This window comes from Arvicanthis niloticus, chromosome 15 (genome assembly GCF_011762505.2).
Source record: "Arvicanthis niloticus isolate mArvNil1 chromosome 15, mArvNil1.pat.X, whole genome shotgun sequence".
In the NCBI taxonomy this organism is placed as follows: Eukaryota; Metazoa; Chordata; class Mammalia; order Rodentia; family Muridae; genus Arvicanthis; species Arvicanthis niloticus.
Window position 1 is genome coordinate 30,114,518 of NC_047672.1, and position 26,513 is coordinate 30,141,030.

At 41.0% G+C, this 26,513-nt stretch overlaps 1 protein-coding gene across 1 annotated transcript in view; it reads left to right on the forward strand.

Annotated features, from left to right (window-relative positions):
• Positions 1–552: 552 nt before the first annotated feature.
• Chchd3 (coiled-coil-helix-coiled-coil-helix domain containing 3) overlaps positions 553–26,513 on the forward strand; it is a 243,877-nt gene continuing 217,916 nt past the window's right edge. The window contains exons 1-2 of the mRNA XM_034519731.2: positions 553–804; positions 9,868–9,955. Of these exons, the coding sequence (XP_034375622.1) occupies positions 724–804; positions 9,868–9,955 (169 nt within the window). The 5' untranslated portion in view covers positions 553–723. The remainder of the gene's footprint in view (positions 805–9,867; positions 9,956–26,513) is intronic.

Below are 26,513 nucleotides of genomic sequence, written 5' to 3' on the forward strand. Positions count from 1 at the left end.
GTCTAGGAAGAGGCCATGGTGTGCTGTGTTCTGTGTTTTAATATTGAAAAGGACAAACTGAAAAAAGGTATTTTTGTTCAGCTAGTTCTGTCCCCTGCCATCCCCCTTCCCTTCACTGTGTCCTCCACTCTCCTTCTTCCCTTTCTTTTTTTTTCCTCCTCCCTCACATAGCTAGGGCCTGGGCATTGCACATACAACTGAGCTACATCTGGAGCCCCATCCATCTAATTGCTAAACTAAAGGATATTTCTCTGGCTCTGTAAATCTAATCATATTATACTTTTAGTAAGATGCCTCTAGGGCCGACAAGACTACTACTCCCAGAATGCTTCGTTTACTTTATAACGTAGGGAGTGAGACCTGTCACAGCACCTATCGCTCCGGATCCAGACTACAATTCCCACTATGCTCAGAGGCTCCGGAAGCCCTGTTAAGTACCACCTGTTGCCATAGCATCCGGGTCCGGTTCAGCCAATCCTAGTGCGCATTCCGATAAGAGGCGGGCAGCCTGCCTCTCAGGCTAATCCAAGGCGCCCTACTTCTGGCACGTGACCGGAGGAGGCGGGCTTTTGGGACCGGCGCCTTCTCCTTGCTTTTTGGGGTCGTGGCCTTGCTCCTGCAGGGCAAGGGAAGCGTCCTGGGCTTTCACGCGCAAGTGTGCGCGTGGGTCCTGACGTGCTCTTAGGTCCACGCTCAGACTCTGCGGGGACAGAAGCAGGAGCCATGGGCGGGACCGCTAGCACCCGCCGGGTCACCTTCGAGGCGGACGAGAACGAGAACATCACCGTGGTGAAGGGCATCCGGGTGAGTGCCGTGGGCGGGCGGAGGGCAGCCCTTGAACTCGGATCCCAACGCAGAGATGTGCCCGGGACAGCTGCAGCTGCTTTCTCCGCTCTCGGCCCGCCCTGCTGTCCCGCTAGAAGTCTGGGTCTCTGGGAAGAAGCTCGTAGTATCAAGACTCGGAACCTCCATTCAGAGAAAGTTTTTGGTTGTGTGCCAGGCGCCATGCACTGTGCTGGGGTGGTGGTGCTGGGTCATCGCAGTCGTCCTTGCTCACTAGTTGTAGGACTTTAGTGAAACTCTTGCTTCACTGTGCCGATCTGTGTGCCTCCTGTACAGGACCCGAGCCCTTCTTTTCCACGCACATTTCTCTCTCAGAGTGAATTGATGTTTTAAGGATTACTCTTATTTGCCTCTGTTATTCCATGCCCCGCTTCTGGTATCACCTCTTCCCCCAACACATACATACACTCATGCATTCAAGTCATTCCTGTCCCTGCTGGCTAATTTCTGGCTTCTGATTCTTTCCCTTCCACCTGATTAATGTCGTTTTCTCAGGCACCTCCCCTGTGGTTTGTTGGCCCAAGTTTTGAACCTGGCCCAGTTACTATAGGCCTACAACTGCCAGCCTGGTAGGGGCGGAGGTCGGTTTGCAGTCCTTCAAGGTTGTAGAACTAAGACAGTAAGTTCTAAGGGATTCGTTGTAGAGACTTCTTAAATGCCCTCCGCATGTACTTGATACATGAACTGAAAACTTGAGTTTCCTCTAGGGTGTTAGTATACACGGTAACAACTTTAATATTCTCCTTTGCCCCTGACTTTGGAGTTTCATGGTTTGGGAAGTACACCTGTACCTAGTAAATAAAGCACTATGACTTCAGAAGGTTTTAGAGTACTTCATTTTTTCTGTCTACCGCTTTTACACAACCACTCTTAATTAACTATGTAAGAGATACAAGGAAATAAAACTTTAAAAACATTTCAACTGTTTGAAAACTTTTTCCTTTGAAACTTGTTACTTTGAAAAGAACTTTATTAAAGTTTTCTTGATTAGAAACTCCAGATTGTGGAACTGAGTTTTTGGGTCTTTGACCAGCAATTCTCACTATACTAGTGATAGAACTCTTTGCCTGTTGTGGTTTAGTTGGTACTTTTTGTAGTAAGATAAGAATTACTGAAAACTTGAGTTTTATACAGAGATGGAGGGAAAAAAAAAAGGATAAGAAAGTCTATTAAAGGCTCTGAATATTCCACACTAGAGAGTGAAAACTTAAAAGAAAAAATAAGAAAGTAAATTTCAGGTGAGAAGATTCTGTTTAGAAAATGCATTAAGCCCATCTCCTCATGTTTCATCATAGACAGGCCAATGACATAAACAAATTGAAAGAGTTTGGGCACAGCATAGTGATTTAGATACAATATCAGGTAGGGCAGAGTGATAGCCCAGGCAGTAGGGACAAATGGTAAGATTGTTTTAAAGGACTTTTGTAAACTTGAAAAAAAAAAAAAACAAAAAACTATGTCCTTCAGCCACACAGCTTGACATAAGCTTTCCTTTTCAGATACATTTTATTTCTGTTGTTACAGTCTAGGCCCAGGCAGGCTCGATTTGTTTGCAGCTCTTTGAATGCCCCTGGCAAAGTTCTCCTTTGCTTCTGGTCTTCTCAAGGATCGCCTGTAATCTCCTTGAGCGCCATGCACTTTTCTTGTTCTTCAGACTGGTGGAGCTCAGTACGTCTCTCAGATCTCTATTTTTTTTCTGGGTCTGAAGTCACATGGGCTTCTTGACGCTGTCGGTTTTTTTTTTTTGAGAACAAGATATAGCCTGTTGCAGCTTTTCCCAAAACTGGTATGCTGTTGAATTGGTAGGACTTGGAGCCATTTTGGGTTCCTTGAGGTCATGGACAGGAGAAAGCCAACTTGGAATTAAGCTGAGATTTTTAATAAGCCTGTGGCTCTGGGCAAGTCACTTCTCTGATGACACATTCCTATTCATAAAGTGGACTCTTATCACTTCCTTTGGTCAGGGTACGAGGATAAAGTATGTAAAACACCTATTTTCCTTATTTTGAGCCGTTGCGAGAATTTTTTTGTTCTCTGTAAAACAGCCTGTATTCTTACACCTGGTTTCAATTTTGCATATGGAACCACTCATATGGACTGAATGAAGGATTACCCTCTTGCCTTGCACTCTCTCTAAGTCTCAAATAAATTTTCTAGTGATAAAAAAAAACTTGCACTTTTATTAATCACATTACATGTGCTTAATAGGATTTTTGTGTCCACCTGCTGTGCCTGCTTAGAAGGTATGTTCAGAACTCGGCCTTTCATAACTTTATCTAAAACATCAGAGCTGAGTGAACTTTTTCAGAGCAAATGTCAACTTCAGTGAGTATCATTTTCAAAGTTATACTTATCACTGTTTCTGGCATAACGAATCTCTGCAGCTGGCCTTGAAGCTGCAAGCTGACATTCACAGGAGTCACTCAGAGCGCCATGCACACCTCTGTGGAACACCATGTGCTTTGGCAGATGTTGGTAGTTGAGAGCCCCTAATTGAAGAGATTTCTTAAAGTGGGATGCTGTAGAGGGTTCAGTGTTAGTGAGGGTTATACATTTATTTGGTTAGCCATAGGAACTGTGGGTGATTTAGTTAGCTGATAGAGAATTAGTCCCTTTCAACTTTAGGGTTTGTCAATGTCTTGGGCCATCTTAAGTTTTCTAGGATTCAGAACACAGAAGCAAGCTATGTGTGAACTGAAAAGGAAATGTTTTACAGAAATGAGGCTGTGTGTTTTCCCTGCCATCCCATTTTGTCTTTTTTGTGTATGGGAGTCATGCCTTAAAGAGGTAGCAGGGAACTAGTGCTCACAGAAAACGACCTGTTCCTTTGTGGAGGGAAAACTCAAGAGAGGAAATTGCACTGGTGTTCTTTAAATCAATTTGATAAGAAACATCTAAAAACATCTAAAAACTGTTAGGGGCTGAAGTTGTGAACTGTTCTGTGTCATGTGACTCCCACATTTACCACCTCAAAGATAACTTGGGCTTTCCTCTCTGAGGTCAGAAGACTTTATCTTTGTTCCTCTTAGCCTCCTGTGTCTGAGAAGATACTGAGTTCTGGATTGGTGGGTGGTATGTTTGTGTAACTTTTGGATAAGACCAAGCATAGTGCGTGGGAAGAGTTAGTGGGTTGACTGATACCCCACCCCTCTCTCTCTTGAGGCCACTGTGTGAGGCAACTGGTAGCCAAGCTCTGCCTGCTTAAATGTCTTTGGATAGGGTAGATAGGCAAAGCCAGCTAATTCTGTCAACAGGCCTGCTCGTCTGACCACCCCTTATTGTAATTGTGGTTCTTTGGATACATAGGCCACTGTGAATTTTATAAGGTACGGACTCTGCCTTCAACAGTGCAGTGAACACAGTTTTGTGTACATTGAATTAATCCATAGACTCCAAAGTCCAGAGGCCTCCGGGTATAGCTTGTAGCATCCATAACTGTAGAGGGATGTAACTTCACATTTAGTGTTTGTCTGGATAGAGATTCCATTGGCACCTGGAAGGTAAGTGTAGCAGTTGGGTCAGCAAACGGGAAAAGGCTCTTCTAATGGTAGTGCCCTCTCTAAGGACAAATACGTTTCCTAGAGAGTTTCCTCTTATTGAGGCTGCTCGTCCAGCCCTTACTGAAGCTTATGTGGTACTAGGATTCCCACCTCTACCCAGCTTTGGGTTGGTTTTCATCACAGAGAAGAGCTCAGCTGTTCTACAGCTATAGATTGTGTGTGTATCACCTCAGTCAGCATCTTTCAGTCTTGTCTGCTGCCTCACAAGTGAGTGCCTCTTCCCAGAGGAGATCAGATGAGACCCTAGAGCATGGCTGCTGTGTTTGCATAGGATAGGGCAGCTGATGGTGCTCGAGTTCAGAAGGATTTGTAGCCTCAGGCTACCAGACACCTCCAAGGCCCAAGAATTCAGCTGTAGAAGAATAAATGAATGGGGACCCTGAATCAGCCAACCCTGCAATATGCAGGGTTATCAACTCTGTACTCTGCTTATCATCAATTCTTTGGATGACATGTACATATGCTTGACTACATGTGAGCATCACCTACACTGAGAAATGTGTGGTTGGTGTTAGAATAGCATTAAGGAGCAAATATGGAGGCATCAGAGAAACCACAAAACCAACACAAGGGTAGCAAATACTGCTGCGTTGAGAGACATTCTACTTCTGTGTCCCCAAAAGCATAGGGAGAGAAAACCAATTACTTTACACTAGCAACTCTCAACCCATGGGTTAAGTGACCCTTTCACAGGGGTTGTCTAAGACCATCAGAAAACATAGACATTTACATTATGATTCATAATAATATCAAAGTACAATTATGAAGTAGATATGAAAATAAATTTATGGTTGGGGGTCACCACAACATGAGGAACTGTATTAAAGGGTAGCAATGTTAGGAAGGTTGAGAACCGTTGTCTTACACACACCTACTAGGACCTATACAGATGCTGGTAAGAACTTCAGACCCTTATCAGCCCAATGTGGAAAAGGAGCTCCACGTTAAGTTTAGGCCCAGGTGATAAGAATGAGCTAGAAGAAAGGAAAGTCTGTGGCTGTAGTTATATGAATGACTGCTAGGTAGTTTATGGTATACTATAGTCCTCATATACCCCAATGGCCAAAACTTTGACCTCCCAGAGAGGGGAAGTGAGGTGGCTGTCCTCTTTCCTGAGCCAGATGTTTCTGTTTGAAGGGCAATGCTTTGAGGCTGCTTTAGGGATTGAAAGGACTTTTTGTAGTTGCTGTAGAAAATAGTCAGTATATGTTTTGAAGGGAAAGTAGATGGTATGTTTAAATATACAGATCAGTGTTTATAGCTAACACTTGAGTTTTGGCTAATGTTGCTGACCAGTTATAGTTACGTGTAATTTTAATTTTGAAGTTCTTTGATTTTGGGTTGAAATTTAGAAATGTAAATTAAAATATAAAAGTTACTGCATGTATAAATTATATAAACTGATGAACTTTACATAATGGCTTATAGGAATGATAGATAATATGTAATATTACCATTTTTTTTAGGTGGTGAGAATCAAACCCAGGGCCTTATGTCTGCTAGGCAAGTGTTCTACCATTGAACTCTGCTCCCAACAGTACAGTTATGTAGAATAAATTGTAACATTTAGTACATTATTATGAGATATATGGTGTATATGAATTAAATGTATTATGTATCCCTTAATGTAATATATATCATTTAAAATAGCCCTAAGCTTCAGAAATGAGAGGGAATGGTATGTTCTTAATGTATGTATATAGGAGGACTGATGGGTTATGTTGCTTCAAGAGCATGTGACTAGAGATTGGAGCAGCCATTGCTGGGCACAGTGCTCCCTGTAACTCGATGTTTCTCAGAGTTACCTGGGAGTGGGGAGGATTGGAGTTCTACAAAATCTTTTTCAGCTTTGTAGATGAATTTCAAAATGATATTTAGCAGCTGCAGTCAGAAAACATGAAGCCATACTTGGGGCATATGCCTCCCTTCACATGGGAAGTGAAGGCAGAAGGGTCAGGAGTTCAGGGTCATTCTCAGTGACATACTGAGTTGAGGCTAACCTGCACTACTTTAGATACTGTCTCAAAAAAGAAAGCAAAACAAAACAAGCAGAGCAGGCAAACAAAACAGTAAAAAACAAAAACAAAACCCTGAAACAATAACAACAACACCCCTCACCCCCATATATATTTATGTAGCTAGGGCTGCTGGGATGTAGCTCTGAGGTAGGCTTGGAGGCTCATGGTTCAGCCCCTAGAATCACAAAACAAAATAAAGCAACAAGAAAAAGTGTAGCTGGCCCTGGTTTCAGGAGACAAAGCCTGTTGGTGTTCCCTTTTCTCATTTGACTGGTGGTCTAAGAGAGGAGATGGCCTTTCTCTCCAATGAGCACAGTTCTTGAGAGGCATCCTCCCTTCCCCATCTCACTTTTACTGTAATTTGGGCCCTGAGACAGCATTACCTGTTAAGGTATAAGTCGGTTCACCCAAGCGTCCCAGGGTCTTGAGTTGGTACTTGGTGTACGGAATATTTGCTGAATGAATGACTCAGTGATCTACAGGAGCTCAGTGTCATGGAAAGGCAGACACCGGGGCGGGGCAGGGGAACACTCTGTCAGTGGAGTGTTTGTATTAGGTGTAGTGGGCACGAGGAACCATAGCTCTGCTAGGCAGACATGGTTGGAAGGAATTGATTTTGGATGTTGAAGGCATTTGCTAGGAATACCGTGAGCACATGGATGATAAGAGAGTAAGGACAAAGAACTGAGTTGGAGTCCTGAAGCCCCAAGGCCAGACAGCAGAGGCAAAGGAAGCCCCAGGGGTGGGGACGGCGGGAGAGAAAGAAGACTTGGCTAGAGCCCTCTGAAATGTGTGCAGTGAGCAGTCAGAAAGGCACTGGATTCCAGAAGAGGGCTGTAATGAGGGGGTGGGGTTAAGTGAGCAAGGGAAGCCATAAAGATAAGGTTCTTTGCAGATATATATTATTTTTATAAATACAAGTGTAAAGGATTACCAGTAGTGCCTTTTAACAGAGTACTTCTGTAGTTATACTGAGAGTAAAGGCCAGATAGTGATATCTGAAGAAGTAGAGGTTAGAAGAACCTCAGTATGGAGGAGCATTACCCTGTCACTTTAGCCCAAAGCCCAGGGTCCTCAGTGACCTACGGTTGGTCTGCTTCCTTGTCTTATCAGATATTGAGTGTGATGCTGAAGAGGAATGTTTGATATTGACCTTGAAACTGTGAGACTGTCATCTGGGGCCTGGTATTTGTCTGGCAGTATTTTTTTCTGACTTACACAATAGAGATAATGTAAATATTTACTGCACAGGCTTGCTAAGGACTGGGTGAGTGAAGCACTAGGGTATTGATGACATGTAATGAGCACGAAGCCCATGTTAGCAGTTTTGAATCCTGAATACCTTGTAGACATCTATTATTTTTGAGACTTAAGTCTTTCTACACAGCCCAGACTGGCCTCGAACTCTGGTTCCTCTGTTATCTGCCTCCTAGGTGCTGGATTTCAGGCACTGCATTCTTTTAAATGTGTTACCTATTGTATTACCAAAATAATACCCCCCACCCCAACTTCATTGTGGAATAATTTACATGTCTGGAAAGTAGACTGTTCAATAGTTCTTCACAATGAGCACTGTGTTATATTGTAACCGTTTAGGACATTTTCCTGATCTGAGTAAGATCTTGATTTCTTTTACAGCTTATCCTTACTGCCACCTCTGCCTAGGTGACTTTGTTTACTGATGCTTTATTTATAGAATTGCCTTTTCTGGGGGTTTCATGTACGAAGACTAAACACAGTCAAATGTGGTAACCTATAACTGTAATCCCAGCACTTGGGAGGTAGGTGCATGAGGCTTGAGGTGAGACATAGTGAGCTACATAGTGAGACACTTCTCAAAAAGAAGTAATTTTGTAATATGTGGTCTTTGGTGTTTGGTCATTTCCATTTAGTTTTATGATTTTTTTTTTTTTTGTATGTGGGTTCATATCATATTGTAGCTCTTACTGGAACTTCATTCCTCTTTATTACTGAGCTATATTCTATTCTGGAATGCATAATGCTTTGTTTATCCATTCACCAGTAAATAGCCATTTGTTTGTTTCCATTCCTGCTATTGTGAATAATGCCTCTATGCACATTTTGTGCAAGGCTTTGTGTGGACATATGCTTAATCGCTTCTTAATTGGTCCTTTAGTCTCCTCCAGGGTCCTTCCTCTGTTCTTACCCTGCTTCAATCTGTTGTCTACGCTGTAGCTAGAGTGATCTCTGAAATGTAAATCTGATTATGTTATAACCCTGCTGAAAATCCTCAGTGCCCCTGAAACTTAGTTTACTAAGCTCAAACTTTTCCTAAGAGTTTTAAGACTGGAAATATCCACCTTTTTCTATATCTTCTCTTTCACTATGCTTGATTACTCATTCACTCATTTACTCACTCATTTACTCACTCATTTACTCATTCATTCATTCATTCATGTATAGTAGTCATTAGTTGTCTAATCATTGTATTTTTCATGCTTATTGAGTCTGGGGATATAGTGATAGAACATCGAAACTTTTGCTCTTTTGTCACCTTTTTCTGTAGTGGGAAAGGAACAAACAATAGTGTCAGACATTGGTAAGTACTATCACAAAACTACAAAAGGATAATGAGTAGTGACCGTGGACCTGTGACTCAAATCTGCAGGCTGCAGTGTTCCGCAGAGCCTCTGGCCTGTTGTCAGCTGCCTACTTGGTTTTTCCACTTGACGGTCTAGTGGTGGCAACCCCATTTCTATACCTAATGTGGATTTTTGCCCCATCGCTTTCTTTTCCTGAGGTCTTCAGACTTCCATTATAAGCTGGTAGTACCCTTCATGGCACACGGTAGTACCCTTCATGGCACACGGCAGTGCCCTTCATGGCACACTTAAACGCCTTGGCTCTTTATTCCACTTCTGTTTTAGCAGCTTGATGGTTTTGAATTCTCCAAATCTAGCCTATTCTTGGCACAGAGTTAATGCCTAATAAAAGCTGTTGAAAGCAATTGTGCGTTCTTAGCCTTGAACACTTGAACAGGATGGGAGGAGATAGGAAGGGAAGGAAGAAGCAAAGGAGGAGAGAGAGAGAGAGAGAGAGAGAGAGAGAGAGACAGAGAGAGAGAGAGAGGGAGAGGAGCAAGTTGAGGTCTGTTAACACATACATACATACATGCATACATACGTATTTACTAAATTTTTACTGAATGAATACTGAAGGAGTTTTGGTGCTTGGTTTTGCTCTGAGATTTTAATTTAGTGCACAGCACAAACCAAGAAACATTTGCAATAAGCGCTTAGTAGTACAGCAGAGGAGGAGATAAAGGCGTAGTGCTGTGGGCATGGCCTGGAGTCCTGACTTTTTGCTTGTGTGGGTCTAGTTGAGCAGGCCGTTCGCTCTGCAGAATGGTGCAGATGGGGATGGCTTGGATGCAGTACTCTGTCTTGTTTCTGTCTCATCACTTTTATTCTCATGTCCCTTTTCAGCTTTCAGAAAATGTGATCGATCGGATGAAGGAGTCCAGTCCATCTGGTTCTAAGTCTCAGCGATATTCCAGTGTTTATGGTGCTTCAGGTATGGTGGCATTCTTATTTTAGGGGTTTTCATTAAAAAGTCCTAAGTAAGGAAGTTGGCTCAATCAATAGTCGATCGAGCTCAGCTGCTCTTTTTCTTTGGTATTTGGATGTTCAGCTTTTAGGGTGAATGTTAGAAATCAGTATTGGGGTTTCCTTTAAAATGTTTAGCTCTGCTTTCAAACTTGTGAACTTTTGCTTTCTTATCCAGCTCCCAACCCCTTTGCTGACCTGTGTGTTCATCCAACAAGTATTTACTGGGCACCTGGCTATGTGTCCAGCACCTCTCCTTTTTCTCATCTGTAGACAGACCCAGCTCGTGTTTGCTGGGCAAGTGCTGTACCGCTCCTCTTTCCCTAGTGCTTTCCCACTGTTCCTGATACCACTGAGTGATGACTGCGCATGCTCCTCACTGTGAAGTGACAGGAACAATGTGGGATCGATTACTCGTGGATGAAGAGTTCTTGGAGTTTATTTGAAAGATGCTCATTTGGCTTCAGGTTACAAAAGTGAGAAGGATGAGCTGTTGTGCACATGCCACTCTGAGCTGGGCGCAGTTGTGACCCTCAAACTGACCGTTAAGTTGGCAACATAATTTGAGCTTCTGATACCAAGCATAATCAGGAACAGCTTAGTAGGAGTGCTGACCCATCTTATGCTTAATTAACAAGATGAAAGGCAAGCACAAAGCCAACGTAAGCACATATCCATCAGCTCACTCATTCTACACACTGCTGTCTTGCCCCATCTTTTCCAGGAAAGAGCAGATAATCAACCCCCTAAATGGAGCTATATTTTTCTTTTTCTTTTTTCCTTACTGTTTACATTCAGCCAGTATCTGATCTTGTCAACAGTATGTCTAAAATGCATTTGAACGTACCCTTTCTGGCCCATCTCTACTGCTACAGTCCAGATAACCATCACTCTGCACATATCCCATGCTGTGCTGTTTACACAGCAGCTTTCCTGGGTTCATGAGAAATGTGAATCAGCTCACGCCAAGACTCAGGTGCTGCTCTGTGGGATGTGATGTGGTGTGGCCTGAGATGCATCATGACCGGCTTCTGTCTTCTCAGAGTTATGCTGTCATTTACCTCTACCCCACTTGCTCTGCTTGCTCACTCTGGGAACACATGGCCCTCTGCCCTTATCTGCTCACAGGGAAGTTCTCAGCTCTGTGGGTAATACCTGCTTCTCAGTGCATACTGATTATCAACTGTTGAATTAATCAGGAAAAAGTCTATTACATATTTTGAAATTAACTACTTTTGATCATTTTGGGATCTAATTTCATAAATCCAGGCCACATTTACCAAATGCCTGCATTACAAATAATGAAGCTTTTTGAGTTGTTTCAAAGAGCTGAGGTTTTGTACAGATATAACTAAATGCCTAATAAGACTATAATGAAGGTAGAAGTAGATCTTAAACAACAAACCCTATTTTGGTTTAGGAATAAATTTTGATTTTGCATATTCCTGAATTTGGAACTTGTTTTAAAATTGGATTGGTTCTGCTTTGTTAAGGCAGATACTGATGAAATGACGAGTAAGACATGATACTTAGAGGAGTGGCACTAAACCCTTTATCTCTTACCCAATCTTATTCCTAAAAGCCTCTAAGAAAGGAACTGTTACTAATGCACTTTCTGCAGAAGGAAGCTGAGAAACAACGTGATGAATTATTTTGCCGACAGTCACACAGCCAGTGCGCAGCAGAGCTGAGAGTTGAACTCATCCGTGTGACTCCAGAGTGCATCCGCTCTATTCTATGACAGTTTGCACTACCTCCTGCTTCTTTTGTAGGAGACATGTGAGGGAAACCTGGAGGAAGGCAGGAACTGCCTTAGATGTTCTGCTGGACTTAGGAGAGAACCTTCTGAGAGTTTCTTCAAGCTCCCGTACTGAGTCTCATTCTGTAATGAGCTGAAGGAGAGAAAATGGTTTCCTTTTGGCATTACTTTTTTAAAAAAAAGGAAATTAATTAATTCGTGTGTATGTGCGTGTGTGTGTGTGTGTGTGTGTGTGTGTGTCTGTGTCATAGTGTGGATGTGAAGGTCAGAGGATACCATTGTGGGGTAGGTTTGCAGGGCAAGTGCCTTTGCCTGCTAAGCCATCTTGTCCCTGGAGTTGGTTTCTTAAACTGACACATTGAGACAGTTATGGCTGGCCTGCTGACTTCTGTGAGTGCCCATGACATCTATGACCCAAGAGCCAGGCATGGATGGTGTGATAGCTTGGCTTTCTTGAGGAATCTGTCTGTTCCCATTCCAGGTTTGACATGACAACAGACTGTGGCCCATGCTCAGCTGTGACCATCCTGAGCACTGAGGTCATTAGAATACTACCTTGTGATCAGACTAGACTTGTTTTCACTAAAGAGTAGCCACTAGTTACCTTTGACCATTAAAAATTACATAAAAACTAATGAAAAGGAAACACAATGGAAATATGTTTCTCGGGTACACTCACTGATGGCTTCTGGCCTGCAGGAAGCTCTGCTGTGTGGTTCAGGCCTGGGACTCACCAGTTCTAGGCATTTCCACTTTCATCAAGTGCTGCAATGGCGTGACTGAGGCTGTGTGGCAGGATGGTTCTGGATTTTGGCAGCTTGTGACTCTGTCCCTTTCACATCACTCAACCTAGGACTATCAGTAATGGGAATTTTAAGAGCATTCTGTGGAGGTGCAGTATCTTTTCAACCATCTTGGATACAGCTTCCCAACAGGTGGCTAAGAGCAAGCTGGAGTTGTTGGCACTTCATGCTTGGAGCAGCTGGATCACTTATCTGGTAACGTGATAGAAAAAAAGATCTAGAAAGGGTATGGTGTGGTTTTCTTCACCATAACCTAAGCCAAGTGGAGAGTGAACATTGGCATGGTATTTCCAAGTGATCTTGCCTTTAGGTTAAGAAGACAACTAATCTGTGACTGTGTAAATTAACAAACATTCATTCTTAAAATTAAAAAATAGTTGATAAAAGTTCTAGCTTCAAAATTAATGTTTTCTTCTAAGTTTCTCTCATTGGGGTTTTTGTCAGTGCTCAGTAATAGAGTTCTTATAATTCATAATTCAGATGTGTTGTGAAATAATTTTTCAAGTCTACAAAAGTATATTGATGAAAATGTCACCAGCTTTTTCTACATTTTTCAGTGTCAAGTAAATTATGTATTAAATGTGACCTGAATTTTTAATATTTATTAAAATGCTTTCTTTCTCCCAGGATTTTTTCATAGTAGCCCTAGGCTATTCATATGTATGAATATAGGGCAGCATATTTGATGGACTGAGAGCCGTAGGATTTCTGAGTATAAAAGCTAAGATTTGTCAAATACACATACATGTAAATATAAATATATGTGTATATATCTATATATATAGTTGGAGAATATAATTTATACTCTACAAAAGTAAATTTTTTTTAAGGCTGAAACTTTTTTCCTTTTTTTTTTTTTGAGAAACCTTGAACCAGATCAATGACTCGTTGCAATAAGTATTTGCATGTAAAGCTGTTTGGGAAAAATAATATACTGTGTGACATACAGCAGATTGCAACGCCACTGTAATAAATGAATGTGCTCTAAGGAACTTAACTGTGTCCTTGCTGCCTGGAGTTGTGTGCTGCAAATTAGAACTATGTTGACTTGCTTTTATACCAGCTAATTCTTTTCTTAGCCCTATGCCATTGTGTGTAGTTACATACTTACCTTTTTAGTAACATTTCGTATCTTTTGATTTTAACAATCATTGTTCACTATTGGTCTTTCTTCCCTTCATCTTGATCTTCGAGTTTTGCTGGCTTGTGGTGCAGACCTCTCATGTTTGATCCTGTCCACCCCTAAGAAACTGTTTGCAGATCAATATGAGAAAATCAGGCAGGAAATGGTATTAGGAGACTGTTTATTGGTTTCCTAAGTCACTGGCAACCTGATGAAAATGATAAATCCAGGAAAAAGGAAAGACAAATGAGCTCATTCTTATTATTATCTTCAGTGTGCAAGTTTCTCTGTAGAGTTCTTGTCATTGTGAGAAATAGGAAAGATTTCCCGATTTGTGTTAAGCATATTGCTGAGATCACTAAGTATTTGGCAGCCTTAACAAACTGCAGGAAACCAATTTGAGCAGGAAATAGCACAGCCTAAACTAAGCAGCCAATTTAGGGAAACAGATTCATCTATATGTTGTATGTATTTTTCTCCCAGAATATGGCCCTTCTAGTTATTTTAAACACCTCTTTAAGGCTCATTTAGACACAACACCGTAGGGAAAGTTAAAAGTCAACCAGTTCTACTTACTGCTTTGACTGGAGTTTTCACATCTGAGTGAAGGTGCAGTGTTTTAGGTCTCCCTCATTCATGTGTGAAACTTTGTGCATGCCAGTATCCTCATCTGTAGTTTTTGCCTTACTGTAATTGATAATTTGCCCAGAGGTTCTAAAGCATTAAGTCTGACTCTAATGAGTACATCCGGCTTCTAAAAGAAGATCGCTAGGGAGTCCGTATTTAATGAGTGATGAAGAAAACTCAGGACTTGTTCCTTCTGTGAACAGGGATTGGTATGGCAGTGATCTTGGACTTCAAAGACCAGTTTGGTCAAATCATAGTTAACCTGATGGTGCTTGTGCAGGGTTTCTGAGGAAGCAAACCAATATGCAAATGAGATGAGAGTGCGCACCCAAGTTTGGAAGGCTCCTAGGAAAGAGAAGCAGGGCAGAAGCGTGAGTTGCCATGAAGGCATATGGACTTGAGGCCAACGTCCAGGAAAAGGGATCTGAGGGCTCTTAATGTGGCAGATACTCCTGTAGAGTCAGTGAGTAGAGCAAATGAATTCTGATGAGGTTTGGGGCTTAACCAGTAGGAATAGGCTGGAGAAGTTCAGGAGCTCTCTGAGACCTTGGGCTTCTGGTGTCCTGACATATAGTTGGAAGGCCAACTGCTTTTTGCCAGCTTAGGCCAACGTGTAGGAGCTAAGGAGACTGACTTTCCTGTGTATTTGAACAGATAAATATCTAAATGCTAAATAAAGAAATAAGCCAAGGGCTGGAGAGATGACTCAGTGGTGAGGCTTCTCTTCCAGAGGTCCTGAGTTCAGTTTCCAGCAACCACATGGTGGCTCATAACCGTCTGTAATGGGATCTGAAGCTTTCTTCTGGAGTGTCAGCGATAGCATACTCACATGCATTAAATAAACAAACAAACATGTTTAAAAAATAAAACAAAAGCAAGAAAGAATTGAGAAAAAACATTGAAAATATTGAAGGAAAGAAAGAAAGACAGAACTAACAAACGAATGTAAATAAGGCTCCCCTCTTGTTTCCGTGCCACATGCTGGGCTCCAGCTTAGTTTTGCTCAGCATTTTCTTTTAGTAGGTATATTTAATTTATCAGATGTAATTAGTCTTGCTGTTGACATAATGGCTATGTAATGACTTTAAAAAATAAAAATATTGATTGCTATAGGCTGTTGTTTTTCAGGATAGACCCGAAGAATGATACAGAAATCAATTACGGTGATCAAGATCATTTTGATTTAAATCAAAAGTATTAAAGCAGAATTTGATTCCAGCAACTCCTAAAGCATTTTCATTGTTTTGTCATATCAGCTAGGTTATAGGTGCTGAATCTTGTCTGATGATTTACACCAATTTACTTTTTGTTTACTTTTTTTTTTTTTTTTTTTTTTGAGATAGGTTACTATGTAGCCCTTGCTAGCCTCAAACTTGTTATGAATAGCTGGTCCTGAACTCCTAATCCTCCTGCCTCAACCTCCCAAGTACTGGGATTATAGACATACATAGCCAAGTTTAGCTTTAAGCAAATTATTTAACACACCAGCATTGTTTTAGTGAACTGGTCTCCCCAGCACTCAGTACACTCCCTGTGGAGCTTGGCTAGGCTCTGTGCGTGCACTTGAAGCCATTGTGATGGTAGTACCATCCATGGAAGCAGAGCCAAGCTGGCCCAGCAGCTTTCACGTAGTTACGGGGGACAGCATACACATACCAGTACAGTTTGTTTCATGGAACATGTTGACTTCTCTGGAAATCCCATGGGATTGAAGCCATGAGCTGCATTTGTGATATCTTTTAAAGACTTTGCTGAAAATGTTACTTTAATATTCTATCTCGGAGACTTTTTAACATGATTACTATAAGAGTATGGGAAGTCCTCTTTCCATGATTATTCTTTGACCTTTGGCATACTTTATTAGTTTTTTAATAAAAAAAGAAAAACAGTATATAATTAAAAATACTTTTATGAAGCCTGATAAGCATATACATAATAAATTACTTTCTCTAATTATTTTTTCCTGTGCTATTAAACTTGATATCTCTACTGACATAGCCTTTGTTTAATAACTGTATTTCTCTTTTTGTAAAAAATGGCAAAGAAAAACTTTTAAAAATGGATTTTTAAAAACCGCTCAGTTTAATTGCTCATTAAGGCTTATAGGACTTTGAATGGAAATTCTTTTGAGGACATTTTGTGTTTTGATTGAAAACTATCCTATTCTTTTCAGTCAGGTGACATTGAACTGTTAGAAACCTCCCTTCTGATAGACTTCCAGGTTAACTAGTCTCAGGTGCAAAGACCTATAGATGCAATCATCACCTTGATTGCTGGTCGTCATGAAATGTTTTTGTGTTTCAAAACTAGGACCACTGAGGAAAGAAGCCCAAACCTTCCAATGAGAAACAAAAGGCAGAAGTTGAATCACCTCTGAAAAGAGGAGTGTGGTGTATGTTGAGTGTTCAGAGAGCCTCTGCCACTTAATAGTCTTAATAGTTGTGTGATCTTGGGTAGGTTGTCTCATTTTCCTCCAGGGAAAATGGAGAGGGTAATGCCATTTTCACATGGTTGTCATAGAGACTAAATGGGATAATGTGCAGTTGTTGAAATACAGCAGGAGATCAATAGAAGGCTCTTTCCCCCTTTGTTACCCAGCAGCCAAGGCTACAACTTCACTGCCACCCTTACTAGCTCTAGATTGACCCTTGTCAAAGTGAATGGCTTTTCCTGCCTACCCCTTTACCTTTCACTGGGTTTTCTTACCGTGTTTCAGCAAACATTTTTAGTACTGGCAGTGTCAGATACTGTGGTAAATGCTGGCCTTTAGAGAGGAGCAGAGCAGAGCACCGCAGTGTGAGGCAGATGGGAAAACAGAGGACCAGCCAAGGACTAACATTTCCTGGAGAAGGCTGAGTCTAAACTTCCTGAAAGAGGTGGTGATGTTGACTTTGAATAGCTAAGGATGATTAGGAGTTGCAGTCAGACATGTTGATTTTGGTGGTAGAGGATGGAGGTGAGGAGCCAGAGGGATATTTCCTGGGTGCAGAAATAGTAGGAACTGTGGTTGCAATTATTAAGGGCTTGGTGATTAATCAGATTTGTAACTAGTTATGTTGTTTTTGCTGTTGTTTTTGTTTTGAAACACAGATATGTAATGGGAGAGGTGGGTACAAGTAGTACCTTCAGTATGCAGTAAAGGAGCGTCGATTTGCTCCTGTAGGAAATGCTGCCATCCTTACATCTTTAGATCCAGGGAGAGAGGGGGTTGGGAGAAAGGGAGAGAGAGAAAGAAACAGACACACACAGACACATAGACACATAGACACAGACACAGACACACACACACACACACATACACAAAGAAAGAGACAGAGAGAGAGGGAGGGAGGGAGAGAGGGAAAGAGAGAGAGAGAGAAAGAGAGAGAGAGAGAGGGAGGGAGAGAGGGAAAGAGAGAGAGAGAGAAAGAGAGAGAGAGAGAGAGACAGAGAGACAGAGAGACAGAGACAGAGAGTGGAGAAGAGCATGACCACCACACTATAATTGCTGCTTTATTGGAATGTTTCTTGATTCTATATTTGTCTTCTAAATTTATGGTGTCTTATGTCTTTGTTGGGAATTCTATGGCTATGATAAAACAGCATGACCAAAAGCAACTTGGGAAGGAAAGGGTTTATTTCATTTCACAGTGCATAGTCCATCATCCAGGGAAGTCAGGGTGGGCTGTAGTGTTTTTTTTTTTTTTTTTTGGACTAACAGAGTGGCATTGTTGGGTATATTTGATCAGTGTATTTTTATTTTTCAAGAGTTGACGTGGATAATGCATGTGTTATCTTACAGACACACGCTGTTGGCAGTAGAAGTCTCTTTCTGTCATCTTCAGAATAAGGCAGCAGGTATCTTTTTTTTAGGTAGTCGATTGAGTCTTCTCATTTTCAGGCACTTTACTTTTAAAGTATTTCATTCTGCAGCATTTATGAAGCCATGATTAATAAAACATGTGTCCTCAGGTAAATTGTTTAATGTGGTTTTCCTTTTTCTTCTACATTGTAGGGACTGATAGTTTCAGTTTTGATGGAACAGCAGGAGCACCTATGCTGGTTTGCTCACTCGTGCAAAATTTAGCCTTCTTGAAAAATGAACAAAGATCGTAGGCAAAAAGATACTCATCTTGCAATATATCCACAAGAAATTGCGAATGAATTCATCATCAAATAACTTAAATAAAGCAGTTCTTTCCTGCTACTCTATCACAAGAGTGATCCTTCAGGACATTTGCCATTATTATATGTACATTTTTCTTTCTCCTATGATTGCCAACTCTCTTGAAAAGTAGGAGGCTTTAGATTAATGTCTGGGGCAGCTGATGTCTATTCGACCCTGATTTAACAGCAGTAAAGTGGGTGTTTCTTACTGTAGATCTGATTGTCATGGGTTTCTCCAGAGACTGTAATGGCCAGTGTATTATATGGCAGCTTACCCTGCAAGTAGCTGAGTTTGCTGAGTGTTTAGCCTAGGCTTGAATCAGTGACTTCAAGACATGTGAGAGGACTTACTCCGTAAACGGAAGCATAGGCTATGGTATTTGGTGGAACGTTCTCTCAGTTGTCTCAGGCTCCTTGACCTGCCTGTGTGTGACCCACACTCCTAAGGGTTTCTCAGAGGTACCTGTTAATGCATTAATCACCTAGCACTTTGATGGGAGGAAGAAGCATGGAGAGGTATATAGATAATGAGGACCCGAGGTGTCTGAGCCTGGATCTTTAGTTATGCTCCTCATTATGTGTGTCATGCTAAAAGAGACAGGTCACTGCTCTTTCTAGCCTAATCATCTTTGGATAAAGGGACTCAGGATGCATTTCCCCAAAGAACAAAAGCTGAAATAATGTTAGAATAACTCTCTATGGCTATAGTGCATTCGTAGGGTAACTTGACAACTCAAATACCATTTCCTTTGTGAATAACGAATGTAACAAATGACATTCTAAGGTGCAGTGCCTTCTTATAGCTTGCAGTCAAGATTAGCTCACATTTTCTCTATGCCTTGGGAAAAGACTTGAAATGCCGATTTTGGATTCCAACATTTGGGTACAGATGTGTACATACACACAAATGTACGTGTGTATTTCTTATCAAAGAAATCACCTGCTAATCACAGAGGACTTAAAATCAGTTTCTTAACAATTGAGCGCTTGCTGAGGTACAAAGGCAGTTTGTACTGGACTGGTGTACCTGAACTGGGAAATGAGGAGTTGAACTAATTTAATTTTATTAATTTATACATTTTGGTTTTTTTATTTATGATTTCACTTCTGTTTCATTTTTGTTTACTTCTAGAGTGTTAACATAGTATCTTTCACCTTATTAAACAGGTAGGAGAGAGGACTTTGTACATATGCAGGGGCTATTTTTTCAGTGTCAGGCCACTTTCCAAAGAGAGGTCAGAGCCTGTGTGTTGAGTGACTAGTAGAGGTTAGGCCATGCGTTGCTGTGGAGAGCTTGGACGTTGTGTTCAGTTTTGAGTCACTGTGGGTTTTGTTTCTGTAAAGTAGAGTGGTGGCACCTGAGGCCTCAAATGTCTGGGCTGCAGTGTCCTGTTTGCTTACTGATGGGCATGCTTCTCCCCTACCTTCTGATCAGTGAGCTGTTTTCCATTAAGTTTGCTTCTCCAGCTTAAGTGGTGGGGTGACTGTCAGTTCTGTGATTTCTTGCATCTTGATCTGTCTAGGTAAGAATTGTTTCTTCATTGACTCCTGATAACACAGCTATGTTTTTAAATGAATGAGTTTTCAACTATGTATATTTATTATTAGTCATCAATAGTTATAATAGACACTTTTTAATATATGTCTATGAACCTTTATTGAATGAGGACTTTTAAAATTTTGCCCTCAATCTGAAGTACATTTTTATCTCTGAGTATTCATTTATATGTTTTATATATTTACACATTTTACATACATATGTGATATGTATGCTTGATTTTATAAATAAAAATTTAAATAGTTAATAAAATGATGAAAATACACACATACATTTTTAAAAGATCAGTTATTTGAAAATCTGTTTTACCTCCCAATTTGAATGTTGTGCTTAGACTAACTTGACTAGTAGAAAAATGCTTTGGCAGCTTCTAGGCTAAAAAAGTCACTCCAGTCACACCAGTGCAGGGTGTGGTAGTACACATCTTTAGAATCTCTGAGTTCAAGGCCAGCCTGGTTTCAAAGTGAGTTCCATCAAAGTCGGGGCTACATAGAATAACACTGTCTTAAAAAACTTAAAAAAAAAAGTCACTTCAAAATAAAGACACATTTATTTTTTCCTCTTGATTCCTGGGTTAAGAAATGACATGTTAGGTCATGGCATCTCATGTGTGTATATGTTTATGCCACATACTGGGCCTGGCACCATGTTATGCACTTTATAAAAGCCAGGTCAAGTAAAATGGAAAACTAAATGCTAAGCATGCCATGTCTCATTAGTAAAAGAATAGTTAGTTAGGCATACCTATGCTGTTTGATTCTTGAGGGTAAACATTAAAATTCACTTTGATTTAAAATTGCTAACCCTACACTTTTCAATTATTTGTGTTTCTTAAGACTCTAGTCAGTTCTCTGCCTCTCGCTCCCCTAAAGGTAAAATGGTGATATTGGGGCTTAGCACTTTTTTCATTAGAAAGTCTTTATTGTCTGTACTCCAGCTCCTCTCAGGCAGTTTTTTAAATGAGGGTGACAGGTTGTCATGGGAGTTTCCCTTCTCTATCTCTGATGACCGGTAGATAAGGCAGAGACAGACCCTGAAATAGAATGCCAAAGAGGGCCACCATGGCCTGCTTGCTGTACAACAGGTGAACTGAAAAGGTTTGTCTCTTGGTGTGGTGTCCTTGTGTTGAGTGCCCCCACCCCCACCTTGTCAGTTGTCAGGTCCAACAGCATAAGTGTATTGTGCTCGCTTCTGTTCTTACCTAACATCCACCTCAGGAAATACTGGAAAGCATTTTTTCCCCTTAGTTTGGGATTAGTTGAGTTATTTCTTACATTCTGTTGATTCTGCCTGTCTGCCTCACCTGTAGCTCCAGATACTGAGTAACTCAGGTGGGGTTGATGGGAGGCCTGCACTTCACCCTTGCACTACACTCCTCATGCCCTGCAGCATACAGGAAGTGTGTGGTCTTGCATTGTTCAGGTGCTTACTGGCTCAAAGCTGAAGACTTGAAGGTGTTGCGTCACTGCTACTCTTCCTACTCAGAGAGGAGGGTGAAGGATGTGCGTGTCTCCTTTAGTTCATCCTCCTGGATTCCGCCTGATGGTGGCCCTGTACAATCTCATGCTGGACATCTCTCCTTCTACTCTAACCATGTCCTTATTGGTTTTCTTTATAATTATTACCAACATGCAACACTCTTGTACCTACTGCAGATAGCTTGCAAAGACTGTCAGTTTTTCTTGTACTTTTTTGCTTCCTATAAGGTGGGAAAAGTATCTGAGACCAGTATGTTTAAATTTGGCCTGTAAGTTAGATAGTACTTGCCGTGATTTAAATAGGGTTGTGAGTGTGTCATCAGGGGGTTAATGTGTTGGATGGAAAATTTGTCTCTATTGTGGTGATGTGGAAGGGAGACTAGAATCTTTAAGGGTTGGAGCCTGATGGGAAGTAGTTACAGCATTGAAGGTGTGGGCGTGGAAGGAATTGAGGTAATTCTCACGAGCTTCTGCCTGTTCTGTTCTTGGGTCAGTGATGGCCAGCGTGTTTCCACACAACAGCTCTGAAGTGGCAGCTCTTTTTCCTGACACACATTCCAACAGACAACTGGCTACATTTCTCAACACTTTTAGAAAGAAATATTTGCTTTTTCATAATAATACAATCTTCACAAACTCTTCAGTAATTTTATGCCATCTGCAATTTATGTCACATTATTACTGATTTTAAGCTGAAAACAAATCTGATTTTGTCTGGGCATTGTGCATACACTGTTAATCCCAGCACTCAGGAGATACAGACAGGTTATCTCTGAGGTCAAGACCAAACTAGTCTACACAGCAAGTTCCAGGGCAAGTAAGGCTAAATAGTGACACAAGACCCTGTCTTTAAGAAAATAAAATAACAGCTGATTTTAAATCAATAATATTAAGACTGTGATATACTTACCATGTGCCAATGTGTATTTATTATGAGAAACAATGAAAAGTGAGATTATGTTTGGCTAGAGACCAACAGTAGAGTCCTTTCTTTGGACTGCAGAGGGTTGGCTCCAGGATCCCATGGGTGCTTAAGTTCATTTGCATATCACACACATGTCCTCCTATATACACGTTAAGTCATCTCTCTGTCAGTCTGTCAATTTAGGTGTCACACAGTACGAATGGAGGACACAGTGTCATACTGTACTACTGACAGAAAGGACAGGCCTGTGTATAGTAAGCACATGTACAGATTTTTTTCCCAAATATTTTCAATATAGAGGGCTAACTGTATTTTAAAACATGGATGAACTTGGCTTGCTTGTTTTGGCATTAAAAAATAGACAAAATTCTCATGACCTAATTCTTAGAATTCTTGAATTTTGCACTTAAGGAAATTAACCGGTTTAATTTTAGTCCTTGATATCAGGGCAGTGTTGGATACTGCAAATAATTTTCAGTGTAAGGTAACTCTTACTCCCAGTCAATACCCCACATGCAAAGCTGAGCATCATATTCACCGCACCAGTCTGCATTTACCATTAAGCATTAAGACAGTAAGTACCCCAAGTGCTGAGAGGTTTTAGCAACTGACTTCTCACCAGCAGAGTGCACAGCATCCTGATGATGCTTTTCAGAGCCATCACCCCTGTTGTAAGGCTTATTAGCCTGATTTGCAACATCAGTGTCCCATATACTTCCAGACTTTAATGAGTAATCCATTATGAGCATAAATTAAACTATATGACTATATGACTACAAATAAAAAATGACTATCACCACAGCAGGTAACAGCATGTGCAACCAGCAATAGAGGGGCTGCAGCCACTGTCAGATCTCCACCAGCAATCACAGAACTCGACAGACAAGCAAGGAAAATACTTCAGTAACTGCTCTGCTAGCAGATTGCTAGTAGAAATTAAAATGCCCTCCATTAATGATTTTAACAGCATGTATTCTCCAAAACAATGTCATTTAAGTCCCTGTTGGGAGTACCAGCCTAAATAAGCCAGTATTCTTTCAAACATTCCCTATAGAATGAATGCTCATTTTTCAGATTTTATAAGTTCCCTGATAAGAGTCCAGGGAAGAAAGGTTAACAGATAGAAAAAGTAATCATCAAAAGTGAAGTCAACATAAAAGAAATAGTAGAAGCAGAAAGAGTATTATATATTTTTTGTGACTACAATGGAATATACATACGTACTTTACAAGAAAGAACTGTATTTAGCACACAGGTCTGGAGGTTGAAGGGCACAATACTGTGCATCAATCAACTCAGCTCAGGTAAGGACCTCATGGTAGAAACACATACAAGACAGACAGATCCTTTGACATCAGGAAGCCAGAGCCAGCTTGGGAAGGGTCAGGCTTCTGTAACAATGGATGAGGTGTGCATCTTGCCTGTTCCTGTGCTATTTCACAGTTATTTGTAATGATGATTGTTACCTGACAGGGATGCTAAGCTGCTGACCTCTTGCTGAGGTGAGGATGATTTGAGTGGTTGTCTGGAGGCAGCTGGTGGGGGAGGCACCTGGAGAGGATGCTCTCTTGGCTTTAAGCTATTGAAGTCTGTTCCATGCAGCAGGAGATAACACAGCAATGGTGCTTGTGGTACTTATAGAGGAACCCAGGACAGAATTATAGATACGGTTTGACTTACCCTCAAAGGACTTTTGTATTGGGATCTTGCTCTCTATAGTATGGTGGTGTTGAGGGGTGGTGGAACCTTTAATAGGTGGAGTCAGAGGTCCTTATGCCATTGGGAAACTGCCCAGGGAAAAGATTAAATACGTGTCATGGGATCTCAAGAGTATCTCTGTTTCCAGTTGTGAGGTGTGACCTCTTCCCAGTTATTAGCCTGCCACTGTGATACCATCTACATCTTAGGGCCCCTACAGGGACCCCTTTGGGCTGCCCAGTTTTAGATTTTTCAGCTTCCAAGACTGAACTAACCAAACCTCTTTTCTTTGCAAAGTTAGCCTGCCTGAGGTGTTTCATTATGGCAATGAAAAATGGACTAATATAGATAGTTTGAGAGAACCTTGAAAATAATATGACAAGGTGATTAAGAGAAGCATTTTTAAGATTATAAAAATATAACTATTGCTCATTTAAAATATGTATTCCAACTAAGCTTGCTATTAAGAAAAATGTTTAAGTGGGTTATAGCTCTCCATTTACATCTTTTATAAAATTGGACATGCTATATTGGAAAAAAAGGGCCTCTGGATATAATTTGCATTTCTTAAGAATGTGGTAAATCTGTCATTGCACGCATGCTTTGAATAATTATTTTCTTACAGAACTTTATGTTAAACTCTGAAAACATTACCCTCCCTGTCCCCTCTAGTGCATTCATAATTTACCTGACGTGATTTCGAGCAGACTGCCTCAGACCCAAGCTGATGTTTACTTTTCAGTTGATAGTTGGAATTCCCTTGGGGACTTGTTACCATACCAATGGAAGCATTGAATTAGTGCAGGTGTTTGTTTTGGTCTTTGGTGATCCTCAGAGTTTAGCTGCAGACCCTAGACATCAGAAGTGAGTTACTGATGGGCACAGCCTACACAGGACGGTTCCTAACCACACACAGATCTGTGTGTGTCACAGGTGGGCAGAGAAAGGAAAGAGTGAAGTGTGTTGCAGACCTAAGATTTCAAATTCTGCTGAATGAAGTTACAATTAAGGAAAACTTGTGAATAAAGAAGATTTTCACTGGCCTCTTGGTGCTGCATGAGAAGAGAGAAGAAAAAATATCAGAGTACTGAGTCAGCTACTCAAGTTGGCAGCAACTTTTCTGGTAACTGAGACATTTTTCTTACTTAGAGTTAGCTTGCCCTCAAACAGTGGACTTTTTTTTTTTTTTTTTTTTTTTTAAAGAGTTAGTGGATTGATAGTCTGGGAGAACACTTAATAGAAAATACATGATGGGGGTAGCCTCGAAATCACTGGAGTGGGAAAGGCAACTGAGTCAGAGTGATGTGTAATACGTAAATCCCTGAGTGAACTTTGAGGGTTATTTGTATAAGATCTTGGATAATTGGTGGCTAGTATTGATTGTCACCTCTGTCAGAGATTGACCTCTGGGCATGCCTGTGAGGGATGATCTTGATTAGGTTAATTGATGTGGGAAGACCCATCCTAACTGTGGGTGAGATCCTTTCCTGAGCAGGGATCCTGGACTGTGTAAAAGGACAAGGTGCTAAATACAACTAGCATTCTGATTCCTGACTGGCTGTGATGAGGGCAGCTCCTCAGGCTCCTGTGACGTCACCACTGTGATAGAGTGTAACCTCAAACTGTGAGCCAGAGTAAACCCTTTCTCCCTTCAGTTGGTTTTGTTGGGGTATTTTATTACAGGAACAGGAAAAGAAACCAAGATGGATAATGTATATTTATAGGACTTAAAATGTAATGTGATTAGGTATTGATATCAATCAGGTGATATATTTCTCAACAATCCTATTGCATGGTGGCTATGCTTGTTTCTCTGGTGAGGAAACAGTCACAGGGAGGCTAGTATGGCATATGTCAGGAGTCTGGTCCTAGAGCCTGTGCTCTGTGGTAGTGGCATGAGCAAGGCTCAGTGGTTTCAGAATTACATTAGCTGAATGGGGGCAGTCTGATTCCTGACCTTCATTCTAGAAATAATAAAATGGCTTTCACATGTGTTTAATAACAAGGTGCCTTACTGATTTTCCAGTTTTCTGTTATATATGCTGGGTAGAGCTAGTAATAAAGGAGAGAAATTGCTGAGGTCAGAATAGGCTTCTGTTCTTGGGTCTTTTCCAGTTGAAGTGCACTGGGTGTGCCTAAATAGTCATATAGCTGTTTCTTTTTCCTAGTCACCTATTTTTGAGACTCTTTCCAGTCCTCTAGGTCAAAAACGGAGGAGTAGGACTTTGAATTTTCCCTATCATAGCAGGATGTGTGAGGGAGAATACACTTCAGAGACCAGAGTGACAGTGGGCAAAAACTAATTAGGTACTTTGTTTCATACCAACATTTTGTGTACTTGATTCCTTCCTGCAGCTTCCTTGTGCCTTATTGCTCCATAGGCCTCAGATTATTTCTCTCACTGCATGA